At 43.0% G+C, this 22,885-nt stretch overlaps 1 protein-coding gene across 3 annotated transcripts in view; it reads right to left on the bottom strand.

Annotated features, from left to right (window-relative positions):
• Positions 1–22,885, bottom strand: part of ASTN2 (astrotactin 2) — a 902,747-nt gene that overhangs the window by 501,950 nt on the left and 377,912 nt on the right. For all 3 annotated transcript variants that reach the window (XM_063082086.1, XM_063082087.1, XM_063082088.1), the window contains one exon: positions 2,871–3,038. In XM_063082086.1, the coding sequence (XP_062938156.1) occupies positions 2,871–3,038 (168 nt within the window). The remainder of the gene's footprint in view (positions 1–2,870; positions 3,039–22,885) is intronic.

The raw sequence follows: 22,885 nt of genomic DNA, 5'->3' as shown, positions 1-22,885 counted from the left end.
CCTTACTTCTGAATCGGCACTGTATTGACACGTGGAGGAGTGCTCATGTAAAGGGCACAGACCCTCAGCTGGGCCACTGTCCAGAGCAGACTCTACCTTCTGCACAGAGGCTGTCATCACAGTATACGTGTAATGAGTTTTCCATGCAAGCTGGCCAGAGAGAGTAATGAAGTTCCAGAGAAAACAGACCAACACAAACTGTAGGGTAGAGCAAAGGAGCAAGAGGACCTGGGGATTTCATCCTGCTCCACTTCTAACTTGCTCTGTAAGCTCGGCAAGTCCCTTCTGCTCTCTGACTCTTGTTTCCCTATTTGTGGACAGTAAAAACTACCATTTATTGAGCTCAAGCTATGAATAAGATATTGTCTATTTACTGAACATTTAGTATAAATAAGATAGCATCTCATGAGCTTAAATACCGTCTAGACGCTCTTGACACGTAAATTTCTATCTCCAGCTCAGATTTCTTTAAATTTGAGTTATGAACCAGAATTGAATTCTTATAGTTTTATGTTGCCTTGGCATCCATTCTGAATATAAGTTTAACTTTTTTTTTTAAATAACAGAATCAGATTCAGTCACCCTTGACACAGTTTCTACATCAATACCTTTTCCTAGTTTCTCAATGCAGTTGACCCAGAGATCTGTCTGTAAAAGGAACAATGCAGTAGAGGTTGTTTCCTGGACATCAGAAGTAAAATACCACACCCAAATGGCCCGTGCTAGTGGCCAGAGATAAGAACTTACAGGCATCTTTCCAGCTTGGCAGACTGGGCTCCCTGTCCAGGACATAGGAAAACACAAGTGTGGGCTCCCAGTGCCAGAATGATAGTCAGGCAGGCACCAACTGGACACAGGTCAGACAAGGGCATCTGCCAGTACAAACAAGTTTGCTGTGGGAGGGACCCCCTGGTCACAGGTCAGATCAGGCACTGGGCTGCATGCCAGGTAAAAGAAGTAACCTATGAATAGCATACAGTAAATATTCACACCCAGCTCCCCTTCATTTCCTGTTAGAACAGGGTTGCTAGTCCCTCTGGTACTGGAGTGCCAATTTAACTGGAAGCTCTCAATACAAGACCCAAACACCCATTCTCTATCTCTACTTGACGTTTAGTTGTCATCCTGAAGTTATATCCGCAACAGTGCTCTTTGTCCCCCTCACCCAACCCTAACCCTCCTCCGGCATCCCCTGACTCAGTATGTGGCAGCTCTTCTTGTCCCACTGCTCAGACGAATGACTTGGACTCATCTTTGACTTCAGTGTATTCCTCACATCCCGTAATATCCGATAACAAATATCTCAAGTGTACACTCCAAATACCTCCAGAATATGATCATTTCTCACCCTCTTCTCCCTTTATCCCCATGATTGAAGCCATTGCCAACCCTTGCCTAGATTAGAGTGCTAGGACCCTTTAATTAATCCACCTCCCAGCAGCCAGTGGTCCTGCCAAAATGCAGGCCAGATTGTGATGCTGCTTTGCTCAGAATCTTACAATGACTTTCCATCTCACTCAGAGTAAAACTCAAAGCCTATATTATCCTCTACAAGGCCCTGAAAACACCCCTACCCCAAACCTTCTGCTTCTCATTTTCCAACTCCTGTGTCCCTCTTCTCTTGCTGCCCTCCCTGTCTTCCTGCTAGTGCTAAACAAATGGCACATGTGTGTGCTCCTGACACAGAACACTGGCCCTTGTAGCTCCTGTGCCTAGAATGCTCTTCCCCCAGATACTGGCGTGGTTTCCTCAGCTCCCACCTTAAGGTGCCTGCTGAACTGTTACCTTCTCAGAGAAGCCTTCCCTGACTGCTTTCTATGGATTGACAACTCCACCCCAATCCCAGCTTTGCACTCCATGTGCTTCATACTCTAAGCACTTCCCACACCAGCATTTTTCCTTGCCTGACAGAGGAGATGTACCTACCTGCTTATTTGTCTGTTGCAGAACTATCCAGTAGAACTTTCCGCAGTGATGGAAATGTTCTATATCAGTGTTGTCCAAGAAGTAGCCCCTGGTCACGTGAGGCTCTGGAGCATTTGAAATTTGACTAGTGTGACTGGGGAAAAATTAAATTTATTTAACGTGAAATAAATAGCCACACGTGGCCAGTGGTTACTGGATTAGTGTAGGTTTAGTCTCTCCCCCACTAGAATGTAAGCTTCATTAGGGTGGGGATTTTTCCTATTTTGTTCACTGCTATGTCCCCAGCACCTAAAAATGTGCCTGGATACTCAAGAAATAAATACCTGTTGAATGAATAAATACATGAATATGCTGGGAGCTTTCCATGCATTATCTCCGTTATATCACTTAATCCTAACAAGAGGCTGTGGGTTAGGCGCTATTTTCATTCTCTGTTACTCAAAGATAGGCAGTGCCTTGCTAAAGAGCACCCAGCTGGTAAAGGCATGTGGGGTCTGAACTCAGGGATGTCTGACAACATTCAGACACTTTGCTGTGCTGGAGTTGGACTAGAAGTTCTCTGTGGTCCCTTCTCAATCTGAGATTCTGTGGCTCTCTGAGAATCTCCTCTCTTGCCAGGCAATGGCAGTACATAGTTAAGCATCAATTGGATTGATGGACCTTCACATCAAGCCTCTTGTCAATGGTCAGAATCCACGGTTCTTTTTTTTTTTTTTTTTTTGTCGTTTTTTCGTGACCGGCACTCAGCCAGTGAGTGCACCGGTCAGTCCTATATAGGATCCGAACCCGCGGCGGGAGCGTCGCCGCGCTCCCAGCGCAGCACTCTACCAAGTGCGCCACGGGCTCGGCCCAGAATCCACGGTTCTTTAAGCAGAAGGAGCAGACCTTCCTTCCACCCCTAACTCTCCCTCCCTCTAGCCCTGGCCCAGCCCCCCATGGCTTACCAGTTTCCGGGTCGCAGAGCTGCTCACAGGCATCTGTCGTCCTCTGTCCACAGAGGTCTCTCACCCATGGGGAGGTGGCGTTGATCTGGTAATACAGAGACAGCTTGGCCGGGTTTAACCAGTCGGAGATGTCCAGGTAGCTCCCTTCACTCACCACGAAGCTGCTCCCTAGGGGTGAACAGAGAGAAAGACAGCTACTTTCTGCCCTATTATAGGGTCTCACTGCCGATACTTCAGCAACACAGAAAGGAGCATATAAGCCACCCTCTCCTACCCCTGGGTCAGCTGATCTCACTTGTCCATAAGCATATACAGAGCATTTACAAGGTGCCAGTCATGATGTCAGAAACCAATAGAGACAGAGACAAATCAGACACGAGAAGGAGAGTTCAGCCTGGTGGTTGAGAGTAGGTTCTTAGGACTGAGGGGGCATGGGCTCAAATCCTGCATCCTTCCTTTCCAGCCACTGACTCTGGGCAATTCATTCAATGCCCCTGGGCCTTGGCTACTTTCTCTGTAAATGGCAATATTAATTGGCCTCATCTCATAGTGTTGGGAGAATGAAATAAATCAATGTAGATAGAATGCTTAGCCAGGCCTTGACTTGTTCTAGTAAAGAATGATTAAATATTAAATTTCTAAAGAAAATAAAAAAGCTAATGTTCCTGTCATCCAGGCATCATACCCCTGGGAACAGATGTGACTAATGTCACAGGTGGGTGATGTCAATGGGAAAAAATGGCTGAGCATCCAGGCCTCGTGACCTACCCGGTGTCATATTGTATTTTTTATTTTATTATTATTCAGAGAGATAGAGAAAGGGAGAGAGACACACACACAGAGAGAGAGAGAGAGAGGTGTTTTCAAAGACATCTCCAGCAACTCTAAGGAACAAGGCAGCACCTGGAAACTAAAAGAAATGCCTTGATGTTGGGAAACAATAGGGGAGGTGGTCAGGTTTGGGATGCAGTAAACACTGCAGGCTTCATCAGAATGGAGCAGCTATGAACTAGCCCCAGCCAGTTCTTGCCACTGCATGGAACTAAAGGCCACAGGTTGCAGATCTTCAGATTTTCTTCGGGAGAGGCTGAAAATTCAGACTTTTATTGTAATCAATCCATTTTTCAGTGATGGCTTAAATTTCTTCCTGAATGCTTGCATAGGCCAAACAAAAGGCTCTAGCTTTGTAATCTTTGCTCTGAAATGCTCTTCATTAATCCATATATATACATATATATGGATAACATACATATATATGTGTATATGTATGTTATCCATATATATGTATATATGTATTATATCCATATATATGTATATATGTTTCTACACACATGCGCACACACATGTGCACTCATACTCTTTTGGGAGGCAAGGAACAGTAGCCCATTCAGGCGTCTTCCTCTGGTTTGTAAATGGTGAGTGCATGTTTATAGCAGTAAAGCAAAGCAAAGGTAGAATTTCAAAGGAGGAAACAGTGTGAGTCTGAAGAGGGCCCAGTTTCACTAAGAGGGACTTGAAGAGTAGTTCCAGATTCATGGCAGATCTAGGGACCTCAGCAGCAGGAGACTTTAAATTGTGTTTCATAATGAACATGACTGAGCTTCTCTCCTGTGTCTGCTTCTCACTATCTATGAGTTAAAACAATTTTCCATATATGCAATTCGAATTCCCTAAAGAGAGACTCGGTTAATAAGCATCACATAGGTTTGACAGAGATCTCTCTGTCAGGTCCTATGAGACTCTGCTGGCTGGGCTATGGTCGGGCTCCCTGTGGCTCTGGTTCCCAGCTGCGGTCCAATGGGCAGTGTCCAGGGAGGCAGGTTCACATCAGACCATACCTGGCTGCCTGAGCCTCTAGGGCTGTGTGTGGGTGGAGAAGTTTCTCTGAAAAGGATAAAGGCATGGAAAGCAACAAATGTAATTTCTGTCATTCTGTAGAATGACTTCCTAAGTAAAAGCACAGTGGACACCGTGGTGGGTGCAGATGAAGGATGCGTCTACGTGAAGCAGAGGAGTAGATAGCCTCAGTTCTGAGATAAGGAAATGACCACATTTGAAGTTGGTCCTAAAGTCCTTGGCAGCTAAAGCAAAAAATAAATAAATAACTAAATAATAAAAATAAGAAGTCTGTTGGGTTCCATATTTCAAATTTTTGGCAAGAGAAAACCTGCAAATCTATCTGCAAAGCCATATTTTCCCTCCTGAAACTAAGCCTGAGCAGAAACATGTCACATGGGTCCTTCAGCAAGACACCAAACATCAGTATCAACTACGGAGTTTTCTTTTAAAAAGCACAGTCTGCTGTTTAAATGAATAATTCTTGTATTTATTCTCACTAAAGACTGAGGGATGGATGTTGAATTGTGTCCCAGGGCTGAGTTTGGTTAATCCCACTACTTCAGGAAAGCTGCACAGTGCAGTGCTAAAGAGAACAGAGTCAGTAAGATGTGAGTTCAGATTCTCTGTTAACTTAGTAGCTCTGTAAACTTGGGCAAGAAAACAAACCCTCAGTTATCTCCTATAAGAGTGTGGATACTGATTGATATACAGGTTGATATAAAGATTAGATGAGACAAAGCTTTTGTGTTAGGCCAGGATCACGAGAAAACAGACTGGAAGGCAGAGACTGGCATGTAGGAGGGTTTCAGGGACGAGCAAAGTGGAACTGGGCAGAGGGAGAAGCTGAGTCACCATGTATTTGCAGCAGAGCCCTCAGCTGATGCCCTAGGGAGCTCTGGAGCTGGGAAGGCTCTTCAGAGTTGCTCCCCTTTGAGACAAGGGTGTCAGATCTTTGTACCCCACATTAACCAGTCAGAGGCTGTGGGCTATCTCTGGGGAGGAGACATAACCTTGGGTGAAGTGGTCCCTTTCAATGGAGGACATTTCTCCAAGAAGGACTGAATTGAGAGTGGTCAGCTACCAACCTCCCTGCTAACTGGAGATCTGGGTGCAACATCACAAGATTCACTACAGTACATGAAGTCCCAGGCACATTATGAAATCTCAACCAACAGAGGAAGTTTTGATTATTACTTGGATTTCTATTAAATTTGGAAGCTTTAATTGCAATACCAGATTAACAGATCTCTCTTGAATATGAGAAGTATGAGTTTCCTTGGAAAACTTTGGCTTGAAAGCAAGTAAAACAGACTGAATATGTTTATGTCCTCCCAAAATTTCATATGTTTATACCTAAACCCCAAAATGATGGCATTGGAGATGAGGCCTTTGGGAGGTGATTAGGTCATGAAGGTAGAATCCCCACGAATAGGATTAGTGCCCTTATAAAAGAGACCCCAGAGAACTCCCTCACCCCTTCTGCCGTATGAGGATACAGGGAAAAGAAAGCCGTTTGTGCACTAGGAAACAGGCCCTCATCAGGCACCTAACCTGCCAGCACCTTGCTCTTGGACTCCTCAGCTTCTAGAACTGTAAGAAATAAATTTCTGTTGTTTATAAGCCACCCAGTCTATGGTATTCTGTTACAGGAACCTGAACAGACTAAGACAGCAGTTATCCTTAACTTCTTTAAAAAGATGCTATACAGAGTTAAACAGTTGGTTCAAAGCAGAGGGGAGCTACTCCCCTTTGAATATCTTCTCTGTTCAGAATATGTTATGCATTCCGCTCACTTAATCCTTACAACAGCCTTGCAGGATAGAAATTTCCCCCATTTTACAGAAAGACAATGTAAGGTTCAGACAAAAATTGACCTGGCCAAATTTGCACAAGTAGTAAGTGGCCAAAGTAGAAACTGAACCAAGACTTTTTAACCTCCAAAGCAGGGACCTTCCCATTATCCCAGGCTGTCCTGAGAACAAGGGGCTTTGTTCAGCTTGCTTTCTGTGGTCCACTCACTCCTTCTCTAGTAGTTTTGGCTTTCCTTTTCAGTGCATATCGTGTGGTGTTGGAGGGCTTTTGCTTTCTCTGATCGACTGTGATTTCCTACAGGAAGAGTTCATGAATCATCAGTCCTTATCAATTCAGCTTTCAGTAAAACACCTGGCACATACTAGGAGTTTAGTGAATGTCAGGTGCATTAATGAAATCAAAGTTCCATGCTTGACTAGAGGGAAGGTCAACTCACTTCATCGTGGGACTGTAAAGTAGGAATGTCTCCACTCTGACCCCAGAGTTTAATATCTTTCATCCCATGAGAGCCAGAACATAAAATGAGTGCCTCAGAGTCTCCCCAGTTCCAAACTAACATTTGAAGTTCACTACTACGACTTCTGAGCTCTTGTGCACCTCGTGGGCTTGCAAGGCAGATGGCTAAAATAGATGCCCAGGAAGAGGAGCTCAGTGTTAAGGGGCAAGGACATGTGTCAGGAGATGACATATCAGATAGTGAAAGGAAGCAATTTTGTGCCACATTTAGTGTGTTCATTTAACCGATATTTATTCAACTCCTCCCTGTGTAAGAAATGGACACAGAGACTGAAAAATGGATTGAATCCATTCAGAAAATTATGGATTAAATTAGAGAGATCACCTAGAAGAATGTGGTAAGAACTGCCTGAAAAGAACAGGATGTAAGGGGAAGAAAAACTGGTGCTCAGAGAGAAATCATTGAAGATTTGTCTTTTAAGCTAGACCTTGAAGGATGTGAAGGAGACAACAAACTAGGTGAAGGTCAAGGTGAAGGACGCGTAGCATAATAAACTGTCTCCTCCAAAGTATATGGCAATCCGTGTGGCATTTACCCATAAAGTCTCAAGTCCAGACCTAGCTCATCCTTCTCTTCATTTCTTTAATACTTATGATGTATTCCACTCAACTAGCACCTATATATGCTGTGTTATAGATCCATTCATTCTTTCTTTCTTCCAGATGTGCCAAGCCCTGTCATGGGCTCTGGCTGAACAGAATATGGTGTTTGTCTACTGAGAATTTATAGTTCAGGAAGGCAGATGAGATATAGCAAATCTAAGGCAAAGGAGGAGTGTCTTTTCACCTCTCCCCTCTTACTTATTATCCTGTCTGCATTGTGCATTTCTTGAAGGCAAAAACCATGCCTCATTTAACTCTACAGTCACCATCATACTTAGGGTGTAGAGGAGATTCAGAAGATGTTGGGGTGTGGGTGTGTGGGGAAAAAATGAGAGACAGAAAAAGAGAGTGAGAGAGAGAAAACACTAAGGTCAAAGAGTGCCAAGCTGCTCTCTCTGAATAAATTCTAGCATTTCTTTGGGAGTAAAAACTACATTAGAAAGGAATAAAAATGCATTATTCCATGCATCTCATATCTCTCTAGTTTTCCTCTGCACCGATGTTTTATTTTCTTGGCTTTAGATTACAAGTACCCCCTCCCTTTTCTGGGTGCTCTGAGATTCTTCTCTATACCCATATAGATCTCCTCAAAGAGCAATGACTCTAAAATGAATCTCTGCCAAAATTTCAGATTCAAAATGTCACGTTTCCTTATTTTATATATAGATATATATATTTTCCCACTCTCCCACTGGCTTGTGGGAATATACATCATCTAATTAGCCAAATGGATTTTCAGTTCAGCCCAATCATTTCCTTATCTAGCATTTGAAGCCCGTGTTGCTCAGGGGACTACATGGGCACAGAGGTCCTCATTAACTCTGATCTTCAATTACATTGATTATAAGCCTGCTTCTGTAATTGTGCATCATAGATCAGGGGTGAGCCAGGGACCTGAGGCCACTCTGTAGCATTCTCTGAAAAACCAGAAGCACATCAGCCCACAAAGAAACAGAAAGCTACAGATGAGAACTAAAAATACTGCGGAAGGAGGTATCACCAGACAAAATTGCCCAGAGAGCCAGACGCAGCTGCAAATCCCTTTCATTACACCTAGAATCACGAGACAGACCTCTGAAAACCATGGATAGAAAATGTCAAAAGCAGGCTCTGGGCACAGTGGTGAACGGAGAGCATAGGAAGGAAAGATTGCATGGCTGAAGGATGGTCTTCACAAACATAGCACAGGGACTATTTGGCAGAAAGTGTTCAGTTCTCTTTTTACCCTCTTTCTTTGAGTATTCCCTTTTCTTTGAGATTCCCTTCCTTCTGTTACACCACATATACCTATCTGTCAGGGTCTTGGACCTGGGAGAAATGTCTTTCCTGGGCACAAGATGAAAAAAACTCTTTGTGATGAAGCAGAAATGAGACCACATTTGCAATCTGCCCAACAGACCCATGAAGAGTGTATCTACTTCTCCCCTTTCCCCTTGTCCATGGAGCCTCAAGTCAGGCTTGAACACATTCCATCACCTACCAGCAAGTGAGAGCTATTTAAGGAATGGGTGACTACCTGCAAAATGGGGTAAAACAAATTTGAGGTTTGTGACAGTGGGCAGAGACTACCTGGAGAGCTAGGGACAATCCATCCCTCAGAGGAACAACTCTGTAGGATCATGGTGGGAGTGGGGTGGGGTGGGGGTGGACGTCATTTTCATACACCGGTCTGTAAGAGTCATTAGCCACTCATCCCTGGGTCTTCATCTCCTTTCCTTCCCCGTCCAGCTCTCTTTTCTTCTCCCATTTTCTTTCCTTTTTCCTTGGATCAACTTCAACCTTCTCCTATTCCTCTGTATGGCATCTACCTCTTATAGCTTGGACTGTGTTCCCCCCTAAATTTATATGTTGCAGTCCTAACCTCCAGTTCCTCTGAATGTGTTTAAGTCATACGAATATTGTACTTAAAGATAGGGTATTTAAAGAGGTAATTAAGGTTAAATGAGGTCATTAGGGTGGGCCCTAATCCAATATGACCGATGTCCTTATAAAAAGAGAAGAATTAGGATATAGACGCACATAGAGGGAAGGCCACGTGAAGACACAGGGAGAGGACAGACAACTATAAGCCAAGGACAGAGGCCTCAGAGGAAACCAACACTGTCGACACCTTGATCTTGGACTCCTAACCACCAGAACTGTGAGGAAATAGATTTCTGTTTTTAAGCCACCCAGTCTGTGGTACTTTGTTATGGCAGCTCTTGCAAAGTAATACATGACCTCTGTCTTATTTGACAACAAACATCTCTTAAGCCTACCATTTGCTCTATTTATTACTCTTTATTTTGTGCCAGGATCCCTATGGATCACTTCTTAGAATAGTTTTCATATTTGCAAAACAAAATGCATAGTATTAGAAAGGAAAGCAGTAAGTGAAATGCAGTTCTATCCACGGACCCCTTGGAGATCCATGAAGCTCAGAATGAAGACCATAGTCTGACCTTTGCTACAGTTATCCATTCCCCACATGTCCAGTCTGGTGTCTGATCTGGTTCCGAACAGTTCCAACATCACTGGGTGGCTGGAGGCTGTGGCAGAGAAGTTACAGCACATACGATGTGTGTGAACGGCCAGGGGAAGAGGGAAGCTGAGAAACACCGAGACTCCAGCAGCTGTTTTAAAGAGGGTGAACCCCTTTCTTCTTACTCATTTGACATAAAAATACTATTTTTTTTAAAGCTCTGAAGATAGAAACTTGGCTAAGATTGGACTCTTTTTGGAATCATCACACAGCCCATCAGAATTTTACGATGCTATGACAGTTATATATTTAACTTTAAAGACTAATGGAAAAATTGGAGATTCTCTAGTCAAGAGTGTCTTAACTTTTTAAAAAATTACCTCCTAAGGAGACTTTTTAGACATTTCTGTTCCCAGCCACCCTCACCCATGAAATTTTAATACCACTGATATCCTGTATATACATGTACTGTTTATATACTGTGATTTTACTGTACATAAAATGTAAGAATTTTTCACCCCATCCTTCAAGAATCGATGTTCACTCTTTGGGATATTACAGTCCTCGCTGAGAGTGCAGGCTCTAGTCAGACCCTCTTGTGTTAGAGATAAGGACATTGAGGGTTAAGGAAGGAGAGGGATGTGTCCCAAATCCCACTGGGATTAGTGAAGTATCTGCAACTAGAACCCAGACTTTGTGACTCCTGACTTCTTGGTGCTGTGAGAAGAGTGAGGTCAGAGAGGTCAGCTTACTTTCCCCAGGCCACACAGTTGGAAAGTGTCAGGGCCAGGCCAGAACCCAAGTGCTGTGACTTCTAGCTCAGGGTTCATTCCAGTATTTCACGCTGATAATCAAGAACAGATTCTGTGGAGCTGAGCAAGTTGTCACAGGCTACAGCTCTGTCACTGGAAGTAGAAATTGCTAATAACCTTGAGAAAGCCATGTCAGGGAAGCAACATTGAAGAGCTTGTCACTAGATATCTGAGAAAAAGAAGCATAAAGGTGGACAGGCCACTGGCATTTTGGGTGTTCTATGTTAGAAAAATAGTTGTTTCCAAATAAGCTGTATCAAAATCCCCCTCCTTCTCCTGACATTGAGGTTTCTCTGAAGTGCCATGCCCGAATTTGCTCCAGGAAATTGTTGTGTTTCTACTGTTTTCTGTCATCCCTGCCTCAAACTGTGATCAAACTCTGGCTAAAAACAGATTGCCACAGAATTCTACATGTCTTTGTGTATCCCCGGTCTTGCTTCAAAGTAGAGTCAGGGGTATCTGAGTCTGGACAAAAGAGGCTTGAAGTTGTGACATTTCAAAAAAGAATCCGCCCCACACCACCAGAGAACGGCAATTTGGCACCAAGTTAGGCAATGGGAAAAGGGCAAAGTTACAAACTTTTTTCTTTAACTAGTTTAAATTTTTAAAGAACAATTTTGGTTAAAGATCGAAAGATTAAAAGCATTTAATTAAAAATGTTTTTAATTAAAGCATTTATTTATTTAGTTTCTTAAAAAAAACCCAACTTTTTTCATTACTTCATTGGGAATTTATGCATCAGATCCAATCTCAATGTTGGATTTCATTTTTTTTTTTTAAATTTATTTTATTTTATTTTTTTTTTTAAATTTTATTTTGTCGATATACATTGTAGCTGATTAATGCTCCCCATCACCAAAACCTCCCTCCCTTCTCCCTCCCCCCCTCCCCCCCAACAATGTCCTTTCTGTTTGTTTGTTGTATAGATCACTGCTTCGTGAATAAACACGGTGGACAGTTGCTCCTCAAACCCAAAGGTCCTTTAGCTCTGACTTCCTAATACTGAAAAAATCTCTCCTTGTCAGCTGCCCAAGTAAAACATGAGCTCAAATGGGAGCTTAAATGAGAGCTTTGACAGGAGTCAGACAGGAACAGATTAAACCCTAGCCCAGCCACTGAGTTGCTGTGTGATTCTGGTACAAATTACTTAGTCTTGGTAAGCCTCCTCTATTTCCTTATCTATACAATGGGAATAACACTTAATTCATAGAACTTCTATGACCATTACATAAAATTCATTTGAATTGCCTATGGGTAATACAGTGCCTGGTTAGTGCCTTTATGTTGTTCTATTATAGCAGACAAAATTTACATAGCAGACAATGCATTCTACGTATAATTGTATGTCTATCCACATATGCAATACATATTATTGTGTATTGTGCATATGTATATAAAATTAAATAATTTCATGTGCCTCTGTATACATGCATACATATGTGTACATACATGCAAGAACAGATAATTCTATGAATAATTATACACTATGTAGATGGTGCCTCTAGAAACTGTGCAACATGGTAGTCCTGCCTGGGACATAAAAAGACATTGGTTTTATTAAAAAAAAAAAAAAAGTCACCTTGCTATCACTTAACCACATTATACTCATTTCCCTTAGGCCAGCAGCTTCTCTTCTAATTTTTACAATATCCTGGGGTGAGTTGGGTAGCACAGGAATGAGGAAACATGTAGGGCATATATTACGTTCAATACATTTGGAATGAAATACAAAATGTGTGCCTAAGAAGTGATTGGCTGGGTGAAGTAACAAATGAATGAATGCATCTTGTGACCTTCGGATCCAAGGGCTTCACTACGCTCTCTGCCTTGTTCCCACTTCCTCGAGTCTGCTCTTCTCTCTGACATGTGCTTCTTTCTGCCTTTCCCAAGGAATTGTCACAAACGTCAGGGTCGGTTTGGCAAAGATGGCTCACAACTGTGAGCACTAAGAATAACTATATTAGCAATTGCTCCCCAAATCTGTTTCATTACTACACTGTGGGTTCGATGCCAACCGACCGAATCCAAATTAGGCCCAGGCACCTGCCTGCTTTTGTGTCTCTCACTGTCAGTGTGTGCTCACGCATGTGCTGTGTGCCTGTGTTCTTTTTCTTTTTTCCTGTAGATCTTTTGCCTTCTACTCTCTTCTCTTTGCTCAAGAAGTGGCTTCAGTGGGCAAAGCACAGACCTTGAGGTTGGCAAGCCTGGATTCAAAAGGCGCCGTCACAACTCACCATTTGAGTGTCCCTAGGAATGCGCATTATTTCTTTGCCTGGCTTCCTCTAGTCAAAGAGGGTGAAGAGCACTTATCTTGCATCTTTTTCATGAATATTAAATGTGTGTGTCTGACTTACTGAAAGCACTTATCAAATGGGAATTTTTAGAGCTGCTGCTATTAATCTAATTGACCTTAGAAATACCTTTGGAGGGTAAGTGCTACTTTTATTCCCATTTCACACGCAAGGAAATTGAGGCTGAGGGAGGTTAAAGGTAAATGTTCTAAATTGCACAGGTAGGTTGGTAGTGATCCCAAATTAGAACTCAGTCTGCCTATATCTGGGTCCAGAGCTCTGTAACATCAGGCTGCCTCCCATTTTTCTCACTCCAAGGAAAACCTATCCACACAACTAGGATTTTTGCTTGTTGTGGGGCTTTTGGGCTCCTGTCAACATTCATCTCTGGCTATTTCTCAAAGTACTGAGCATCTCATGGTGGCGGCTGAAACATAAATTACACATGTTGACAGAGAGAGAGAGAGAAATAAAAAGATGGCAGGGAAAGGGTGACATAATATTGTAATTCAATACTTAATATCTCCAAAGACGTGTAATATATCCTCATGACATTTTCAGGAGATATTTTCTGGAAACTGGACAATAATTCAAATTAATGCTTAGCCTAAATCTAATTGTTATATGATGCCACAAAGGACTACATGGGGCAAAGTCTCCAAAAATCAGAGGTTTTGACAGTCATGTTGATGGAACAGATTTTACTGTCTGGCACAGATGAGAACAGCTGCCTAAGTGTGTAATGTTGGTACCTGAAACAACATAATAAAAAAGATCCACACCTCAGCCACACTGCAGCGTTCTCAGCAATTAAGCTTTCACCAGCCAAACCCTACTCTGAATTCTGGGAAAGGTAAGGAGAGAAAGGATAAGGGTTTTATTTGAGGGCCGAACAAAGGCCCTGGGGTTCAAACCTGACACAGGGTGGCTGAGGTCCACATTTCTGGTATATGACACATGAAGGATGGATTCTTTTATTCCATTCCCATAGGGAGTTGGTGGGGTGTAGCCTGTGGGAGTCAGAGTCTGGAGTCAAGCAGAACCAGCTGGAACCCCAGCCCTGCCATTTACCACCTGATGAACTTTATGACCTTTACTTGACTTTGTGAGCCTCGGGGCTCCTCTTCTGTGAAACGGGACAATAACGACCACATACTGCTATTTGTGGTGACACGGTGAGAGGTCGATGGTTTAGGAAGAAAGCAAGCTGCCCAAGAATAGGTAGGTTCTTACCTCAGATTTGGAACAAACAAGCAACATAAAAATAGCAATCTAGGGTGCGCGCGCACGTGTGTGTGCATGCGTGTAGCAAAAATTCTGCAAGGACAGACACCAAAAGAATCATCAACCCAACACACTAAAACTGCAGCCCCCTAACTTATCTTTGAATTAGCTCTCTTTGTTCTATGTTTGGCACTTAGCAGGCAATCAGCAAAACATTTGAATGAAGGGATGGAGTGACTAAGTGACTAACGGTGCTTTCAGAGAATGCTGCCTTATCATATGCCTAGATGCTACCAAATGGAAACAAAGCAAACCACACAGTTCCCTCCCCACACTTTCTAATGTGCTTCACATCTTACCTGAGACTCAGGAATGGGCTTTAATAATAGGTGATTTTTGTTTAGCATTTAAGGCATTACATAGGACCTTTACATCTAGCATCTCACTTGATCCTCACAGAAAGAGATATGAGAGGTTTTGGAGTCAGACAGATCCATTTCATAGCTGTGCGGCCTTGGGCAAACTTATCACCCTCCTTGGGACTCAGTATCCTCAAATGAAAAAAATAAGAAAAATAACAATAACTACCTGTAGGGTCATTGCCAGAAAGGAGTAAGTTAATAAATGTAATGTATTTTTTGGAGTTGTTGGTATTCAATTATATTATACTCTGTGTATATGTACGTGTGTGTGTATATGTACGTGTGTGTGTGTGTGTGTGTGTGTGTGTGTATATAATGATCAGTTAATTACACATAATTACAAACCTGGAACTGGCATCCAGAAGTCCACACTCTAGGTTCTGTACTGTATCTCCTGTCACTTGACCTCTCAGCAGGCTGGTTATTCTCTTTAACTTCTGAGTGTATTTATTCATACATTCAACAAATGTTTATTGAGTACCACTTATGTACCAGGCCTGGTTGTACCAACTGGGTATTCAGCAGGGAATAAAGAAAGCATAGGACTTAGCCACAGAGAATATACAATATTGGGTAGATGAACATTAAACAGGTAAATACACTAACACTTACATGATTACAAATATGAACAAGTGCTGTGGAGAAAGGTACACTGCCGTGAGTACCCAACAGGATTGTCTGCCATGAGTACCAAACAGGATTGTGTGTGTGTGCGTGTGTGTGTGTGTGTGTGTGTGTGTGTGTGTGTGTGTGTGTTGTAGTGGAGAAGGGGGGCGGTGGTAGTGGTAGCAAAATAATAATGTTCCTTGCAAAGGGAACAAGTTATGTGAAGTTTATGAGAAAATAGGTTGGGTTCTGTTTTCAGTTGGACCTAAGAGTCTGGTAAATGATGCTAACTAGAGGATACACAGGACATTTGGTGTATATTTATGCTTTTGCTTTCAAACTTTATTGTTCTTTCTGGGGTGCTAAATACCTGAAAAAGCACAATTAAATAGCTGAACCATAATTTTGTGACTCCAAACCACACCCCATGGCTCTCTCTTACACTTTACACAGCAAGAATGCACATTAGCAGAGGACTTATATAAGACCAAACTAACATAATTTCACTTTTGCAAAGAACTAATTAATTTGCCACCTTTTTTGTTCTTAATTCATTTAGATGATGGAGCCCTTCTGTTTTTTATAGAGAGAGTCCACCGTAGTGTTTAAGAGCAGAAATACAGAGTCAGGCAGCCTGTATTTATGTTGTGGCCCTGCCACTAACTAACCAAGTGATAACGATCCAGTTAGAAGGGCCTCAGTTCCTTGGCTATAAAAATGTGGCTAATAATCTCATAGGAATATGGGAAGTAATATATGTAAATTAAATTTCCGTTGTTTCAAATTACTCACTTTTAATGTAAATGAGGTAATATACGTAAAGTGCTTAAAACAGTGCCTGACACATAATAAATGCTTAATAAATGTTAGCTATTTTTAACAGTACTTCTACCTACATATAGTAGAGAATCCTATTGTGAAATAAAAGGGGATGTTGCCTTATTCAAATACAGTTGAAATACAAACACAAACACAATAACCAAGACTCCTGCTTAGACAACATATTAGCTTTGGTGATAGCAGTGTAAACAAAAGCCCATTCTGTGACTCATTGCTACTTTTTTAATTGCCTGTTCCTTCTCTGGTCCTCAGCCAGGAGTCCGTCTTTAGCCGTGCCATGGATATATACACATCAGATTGTGTATGTGTATAAACAAGAATACACAGCTCCCATTGCCTCTGAGGACTGCAAAGAAATGACATTAAAAGTGAGTGATTTGAAACAACTGGAATTTAATTAAAAACAAAATTAAAAGTTGTTCCAAGCCTGGCGCTTCAGCCAGCAAGACTCAGAGGAAATTAGTAAGTGCTACTAATAGCTGGATCCAATTCACAAGCTTCTAAGAGGAGACAGATCAAAGAAGATGCATACCCTTTAGATGAAACAATTAAAGATCAGTTCTGAAAAATAATCACGAACAGTATCTCAGGGTAAAAAGGACCATCATTTGCTAGTGTGTTTCTTTTTGGCTTCCTCGTTTCCATTATGGGAAAGGGCTCTGAGATTCCCCAAGTAGCATCTTCTATGGCAACACAGGATATTGATTTTGAAAACCAGACTTAAACAGGTAGGAGGTGGGGGAAAATTCCTTTAAAAGATAGTTCTTGCCCACTGCCTGAAACCCCACCTTACTGATTTTCTTATCCTTTGAAATTTCTAATAGTCAAGGTGCTTAGTAAAATTGATTCTCCTCAAATAATGGGCCTATTGAAGACAACTGTCAGCTGGGAGTTGGGGACCGGGCACCAATTGGACACCAGGCACCGGGCTGGAGGAGCTGGCTGCTGTAGGGCCATGGTGATGGAGTCAGAGTGGGCAGTGGGCAGCTGCGCTGTCCCTGAGATGTGGTGCTCAGAGACAGGTCCCAAAGTTCAGTCTGTCCCTGGTTCTCAGGGTAGCATGGAGGCAGGCACAGGAGAAGAAGCAAATTTATTTCAGGAAGCAGGAAGATACAGGAAATGAGCTAAAGAGCAATTAGTGAAGGAGGTGGGGAGAAGGGGGGAGAAATGACCAGAGCTGGGATGCTGAATCTTTTCATGAAAATCAACAGGCCACGAGTGGAGTGGATCAGCTTAACCTAAATACACAAAGTTGGAGCAGACAACAAATGTCCCTGAACAAAGGAATGCTCATCAGATCACTGCCTTGCTGTGCCTCAGTTTTCTTGTGCAACGAGAGTGCCTCATCTACAGAAGAGCTTTCCCCGGCTCACCGCGCCCAACCTCCTCACCCAGCCTGTCCCCACCATGGTGCACGTGGTCCAGCTTCTCCGTCACTCAAGTGCCTTTGCTGCTCCCTCTGCCTGGAACACACTTTCCTCTCTCACACCCTTCATGTCTCCATTTAAATGTCACCTCCTCCTAGAGGTCTTTCCTGACTGCCATATCTGAACAGGACATCCCAGCTCTCCTCTTTGTTTTGATTATCTGACACAATTTAAATTATTTTCACACCTGCTCTCACACATTGCCACTGTGTACTGTGTAATTTTGCTCATTTGCATTGGTGCCTGTCTCCTGCTGAGAGTAAAGGCACCGTGCAGACAGGGACCTGCCAGTCTTTTAGAGCGCAGCATCGCTACCTCTCCATGGCACATAAGGAATATAAAATTAATATTTGTCCAATGAGTGAATACGTCTGTGAAGATTAAGTAAGACACTGTAGGTGAAACACCTAGCATACTGCCTGGCACATGGTGACTTTTGCCCGTTATTTACCTGATATTACGCAGAGTTGGATTCCAGTAGTGAGCTTACTCCTGGGAGGGCAGAGGATGGGGACTGGAGAGCTCCAAATACCAACTTGCTGTCCTCACAATGTGTTTGGAAGACCCACTATGCTGTAAGTATGTGCTTGTTGCCTAGAAGGTTTTATTAGAGGTGTGAGGATGGGGAGGGGTGGGACTGGTGACTGGAGAGGGGAGAAGCTGAGGTCAGTTTCCCTTGGCACAAAGCAGTCTCATCCCATCCTCCAATGAGTTCTTTGAGGTGGATGATAAATCTGTCCAAGCCCAACTTACCCTTTCATGTTTAACTAAGTCTCTGCTTTCCTCTGGAATCTTTTGAGATCTACCTCAGTGAGAATTATCTTCTGTATCTTCCATTCTGTTCCTGAAGTAGCTTTGGAAACTATGCAGCTTATGGCTATTGGGCTCAAGATGGGTTTTGGAGAGACTACCTCATTGCCAAATCACATGACCTAATTTTGGACTTCAAAATAAACTTGCAATAGAGACTGTAATCATGGTAACAATATCACATGTCTCAGACTTGCTTTTTCAGACTTCAAAACATTATCTTGAATGGGGGATGGACCTAAATACCCTCAGTTCTCACTCTATTTTGGATACTGTGACCAATGTGGAACCTATGAAGGTGGGAAGAAGTGTCTCCACCTGAAAGTAGTGTATGGTTCAGTAGGGAGATAACTGGATGGACTGTTACAATAAAGCATCAGCAGCATTCTGATGAAAATAAAATAGGGAGCTTTGGGAGCACAGAGTGGGGATTCTCTCCTCTTCTGCAAAGCCAGAGAACACTTCCTACAAATGGTCACACCTAAGCTGAGCACTGAAGCACTAGAAGGCAGTGGCTATGTAGAGGGGAGAGGCAAGGAGATTTAGGCAAAAGGAAAGGAATGTCTGTAAAGAAACATGAGAGTATAGACTTTCCAGAAAAAGCCATTTCATCTGGCCAGAGTGTGAGATGCCCAAGGTAGTGAATGGGCAAAGATCAGGCTGAAAATAGTTTCCAGCTCTAACATCCTACAACTTAGAAAATTGCCAAGCTAGCTACTCGGCAATGTGTCACAGTGTGCCCTCAGCCCTGTACCCACGCTCTCCGTTTTGGGGTGGTAGAAGCTGCCATTTTAAATTGATTCCATATTTCAAATGCGTCACCAACTCCCATCACCAGGACCCTGGGCCTCCCCTCAGGCCTCTGCCTTCTGGCAAGTCCTGTGCCCAGCACGTTAATGCTGCATTTGAGTCTCTGCAGGAAATGGCCACCCCAGGAATCTTCACACTCCCAGGTCAAGTCAGCATCCATGTGGGTGCCGCAGACTGATCACTCTCTCCATCCTTCACCCTAACCCCAATACTGCGGTGAGACATCACCTGTGATAGTACTGGAACAGTTCAAACCTTCAGAAGAGCAGCCTGCAGAGATCTGGTGAATTAATTTTGCTCACAGAGCACAGTGACATCTCTTACTAATAATTTTCATCCAGGCAGGATTTGTAAAGGTCTTAATACTGTGTGTTCTTCAAAGTCACTTGCAATTTTTTTCTTTTTCTTTTTCTTCTCTTTCTTTCTTTCTTTTTTTTTTTTTTTTTAACAAATGTAGCCAAGAGGTGAGCATCTGATTCTTGATTTCACATCGGGACCCTGGTGCCTGAGCAGCATCATAACAATAGCCAGTCTTCGAGTGTGTTTACTATGGGCCAGAAAATAGCAGTCTGATTTTTGCTGCATTAGCATCCTCACTTTTCAGACGATAAAACTGGAGTTAGGATTTGAACCATGTATTCTGGCCTTGTTGTTCAAGCTCTTCACCACCACATCTCACAGCTTTGCAGAAAAGATTATTCAGTCGGGCTTCTTAGGTTGATGTCTGGGGTCACCAACTCCTCAGGGATCCTGGGAGGCATAGGCTACATCATCTCTGACTTTTGCCCTGCCTTGGCCTCTACTTGCAATTAGCTGCTAAATATCTTTGTTCTAATTCTAAAGGAGCTCCATATTTTCATGTTCATTTCTAATGCCCTTGTTCAGACATTATCATGTGGACTACATATAGCAGCCCCACAACAGGGTTCCTTGCCTCCAGTTTTGGCAACCTGAAACTTACCATTTATATTGTGGCCAGTCAGCCACAAATCTTTATTGAACAATGATTGTGTGCTGGGGATCTCACAGGAAAAAGACAGCTACACTCTCTGCCCTTAAGAGACTTAAAGTAACATTGGCAGGGGCTATTGTTTACTGAGTATTGAATTCTAAGAAAGACTGCAATTAAGTGGTTTAGTGTGATTGTCCCCATTTCACAGATGAGCAAACAGAGTTTTAGAGAGATTAAATAACTTGCTTAGGACTTCGGAGCTACAAAGTATCAGAGCCAGGTATCCAAGCCAGGGAGTATGAGTCTATAACCCAGACTCTTAACCAAATTAGACATTGAAAAAGTAATTGCAAACGTGCTAAGCGTAAAAAGGAAAAGTTCAGGACCATTTAACAGAAAGACCCAACTTAGACGAGGAAGGTGATGATAATGATGCCAATAAAAACTAATATTTCCAGTTGCTTTCTGTTTGCCCAACATTCTACTAAATTCAGATATTATCTCATTTAATTCTCATAACCCTACAGATTAAGAAGTAAGTCAGAAGGGTTAAGTTAACATGGGTAACACCAAATTTGTAGAGATAGCATTTGAACCCAGATGTGTCTGACCTACAGCCTAAACTTTAAATTACCAAGTCGCACTGCCTTTTATCAAAGCCACTGTGATCCCTGCACTCCTTTGTTTAAAATTGTTCAGTGGTTCCATGATCCCCACTGCCTGTAACGTTAAAAGCCCTCCCATTAATCCCATTCATGCCTGTATGGAGCCCCAGCCCTCTGAGCACTTTCTGTTCCTGCTGTTCCCCTTGCCTGGAAGATCTTCCTTCTTCTCTCTCCCCTGATCTCCAGCAGAAGTACACACTGTGTGATCCCTGCCCTTCCAGTCTCCTCAATGGGAAAGCCCCCAAGCAGAATCCTCTTGTTGCTTGAAGCTTTACCCAGATCTGTCTGGTGGAAAATACTCCAGGTTTCCCTGGCAAACTTGCTGCCTACTGTCTATGTACCCTCATGTCCCAGAGATGACCTACCGTCTACTGTAGTGTTTTGCTTTACAGCTATCTTATCACTTCAAATAACACATGTGATCCTTTTGATGGCATAATTAGCATGAACTGGCCATCTATTTTTGGCTGTTTTCGTGCCACTCTGGAAAATAGGGGCTTATAGCTTTACTTTTATGAAATGGGTGGTTTAGAGAAGTGAAGTGACTTGTCCAAGATCCATACCCAGTAAGTTGAGGAGTATAGATTTGAACCTGAGATTTTCCGATTCTAAATCTCACTTTCTTTCTCCCAACTCCCCCACCTTTAATACTGACTATGTCCAATTTGTCCAAGAATGTGAGTCCTGGCCCTGGGCCAGAGCTTCACAAATGTCAGCTGAAAGTCTGAATGGAACAACTCACTGATCAATGTCAAATGGGGATCAGGGTCAAAACAGAGGAGGGAATAAACAGAAGGTTCAGGGGTGGTCCAGGCTCTGGGGATGACCCAGCTGAGAGTCAGATGCCCAGGTCATCGAGGTTCAGAAAGTAGCCAGTAGCTTCTAGAAAACCCAAAGCTGAGCAGCTGCAGACTTGTTTGGCTTAGATAATCCAGAGGGGAGGGCTGGAGAGGAAAGCCATATAGCAAGGCTTTGCTGGGCACATGGGCTGGTGGAGGGAGGCAGCGATGCACAGGTTTTAATTATTCCTCCCATCTCCTTGTTTCCCTTCCGAATACAATGCATTCTCCCCCTCCCATACTCTTGCTGGCATTGGAGCTGCTCAGAATCCCTCGGCAGCTGGGCTGAGAGCTAGGGATGGGCGGTATCTTTCCCACCGCTTTCTTTTTCATCCAGGCAGCCTTGGGAGTCTGAAGTCCCTGCAGAAGCTTGGCTGTGATCCTTGTAAGCTTTCTTCAAATGGCAACTTGTGGGCTGTGGAAAGTTTGCTCAGCTGCCTCTGCTCCCGACAGCTTTGCTCAGGGGGCTGCCTGGCTGCACATTAGCCCAAAGCAGTCTAAAGAGGGAGAACTGGGTGGGGGATGGGGGTACAAGGATGTGATGGTTGCATAAAGACCTTATGGGGTAAGTAAAGGGGGACTGCGAACCCCAGTATTTCTCCTTCTACTTTTATAGCATTAGGGCAGGGAGAAATCAGGGAGAAATTCTAAGTACCATCTACCATCTTGTTCCCCTCCCACATTTTACAATGAAGACTCCAAGGCCTGGAGAAGCAGAGATTCGTCCAAAGTCACGGTCAATTTATGGCTGAGTCAGAACCTGATGTTAGTCATCAAATTGTATTTCTACCACATCCTGTGCCTGATAATTTGTAATAATTCTGCTCAACCCCTTCCTGCCTGTGTGACACTGAGGTGGTCGTGTATTTTCTAGGCTTATGTGACCTTTACATTTTTACGTGTCCCTTAAACTTAAAATTGAGGATAATACGTAGACCTATCTCATGAGGTCATAGAATTAAATGAGGTAATACTTCGCAGAGCACATAGCACAGGACCTGGCATGTAGTAACTGTTCTGTAGATGTTCCCAATTATGAGTGGTGTTATCATTGCAGTCACTCAGAGGTTGGAACAATAGGATCTA

Source organism: Cynocephalus volans, chromosome 17 (genome assembly GCF_027409185.1).
Source record: "Cynocephalus volans isolate mCynVol1 chromosome 17, mCynVol1.pri, whole genome shotgun sequence".
In the NCBI taxonomy this organism is placed as follows: domain Eukaryota; kingdom Metazoa; phylum Chordata; class Mammalia; order Dermoptera; family Cynocephalidae; genus Cynocephalus; species Cynocephalus volans.
The sequence above is the reverse complement of the archived record's forward strand: the minus strand, read 5'-3'. Positions and strand labels throughout refer to the sequence as shown.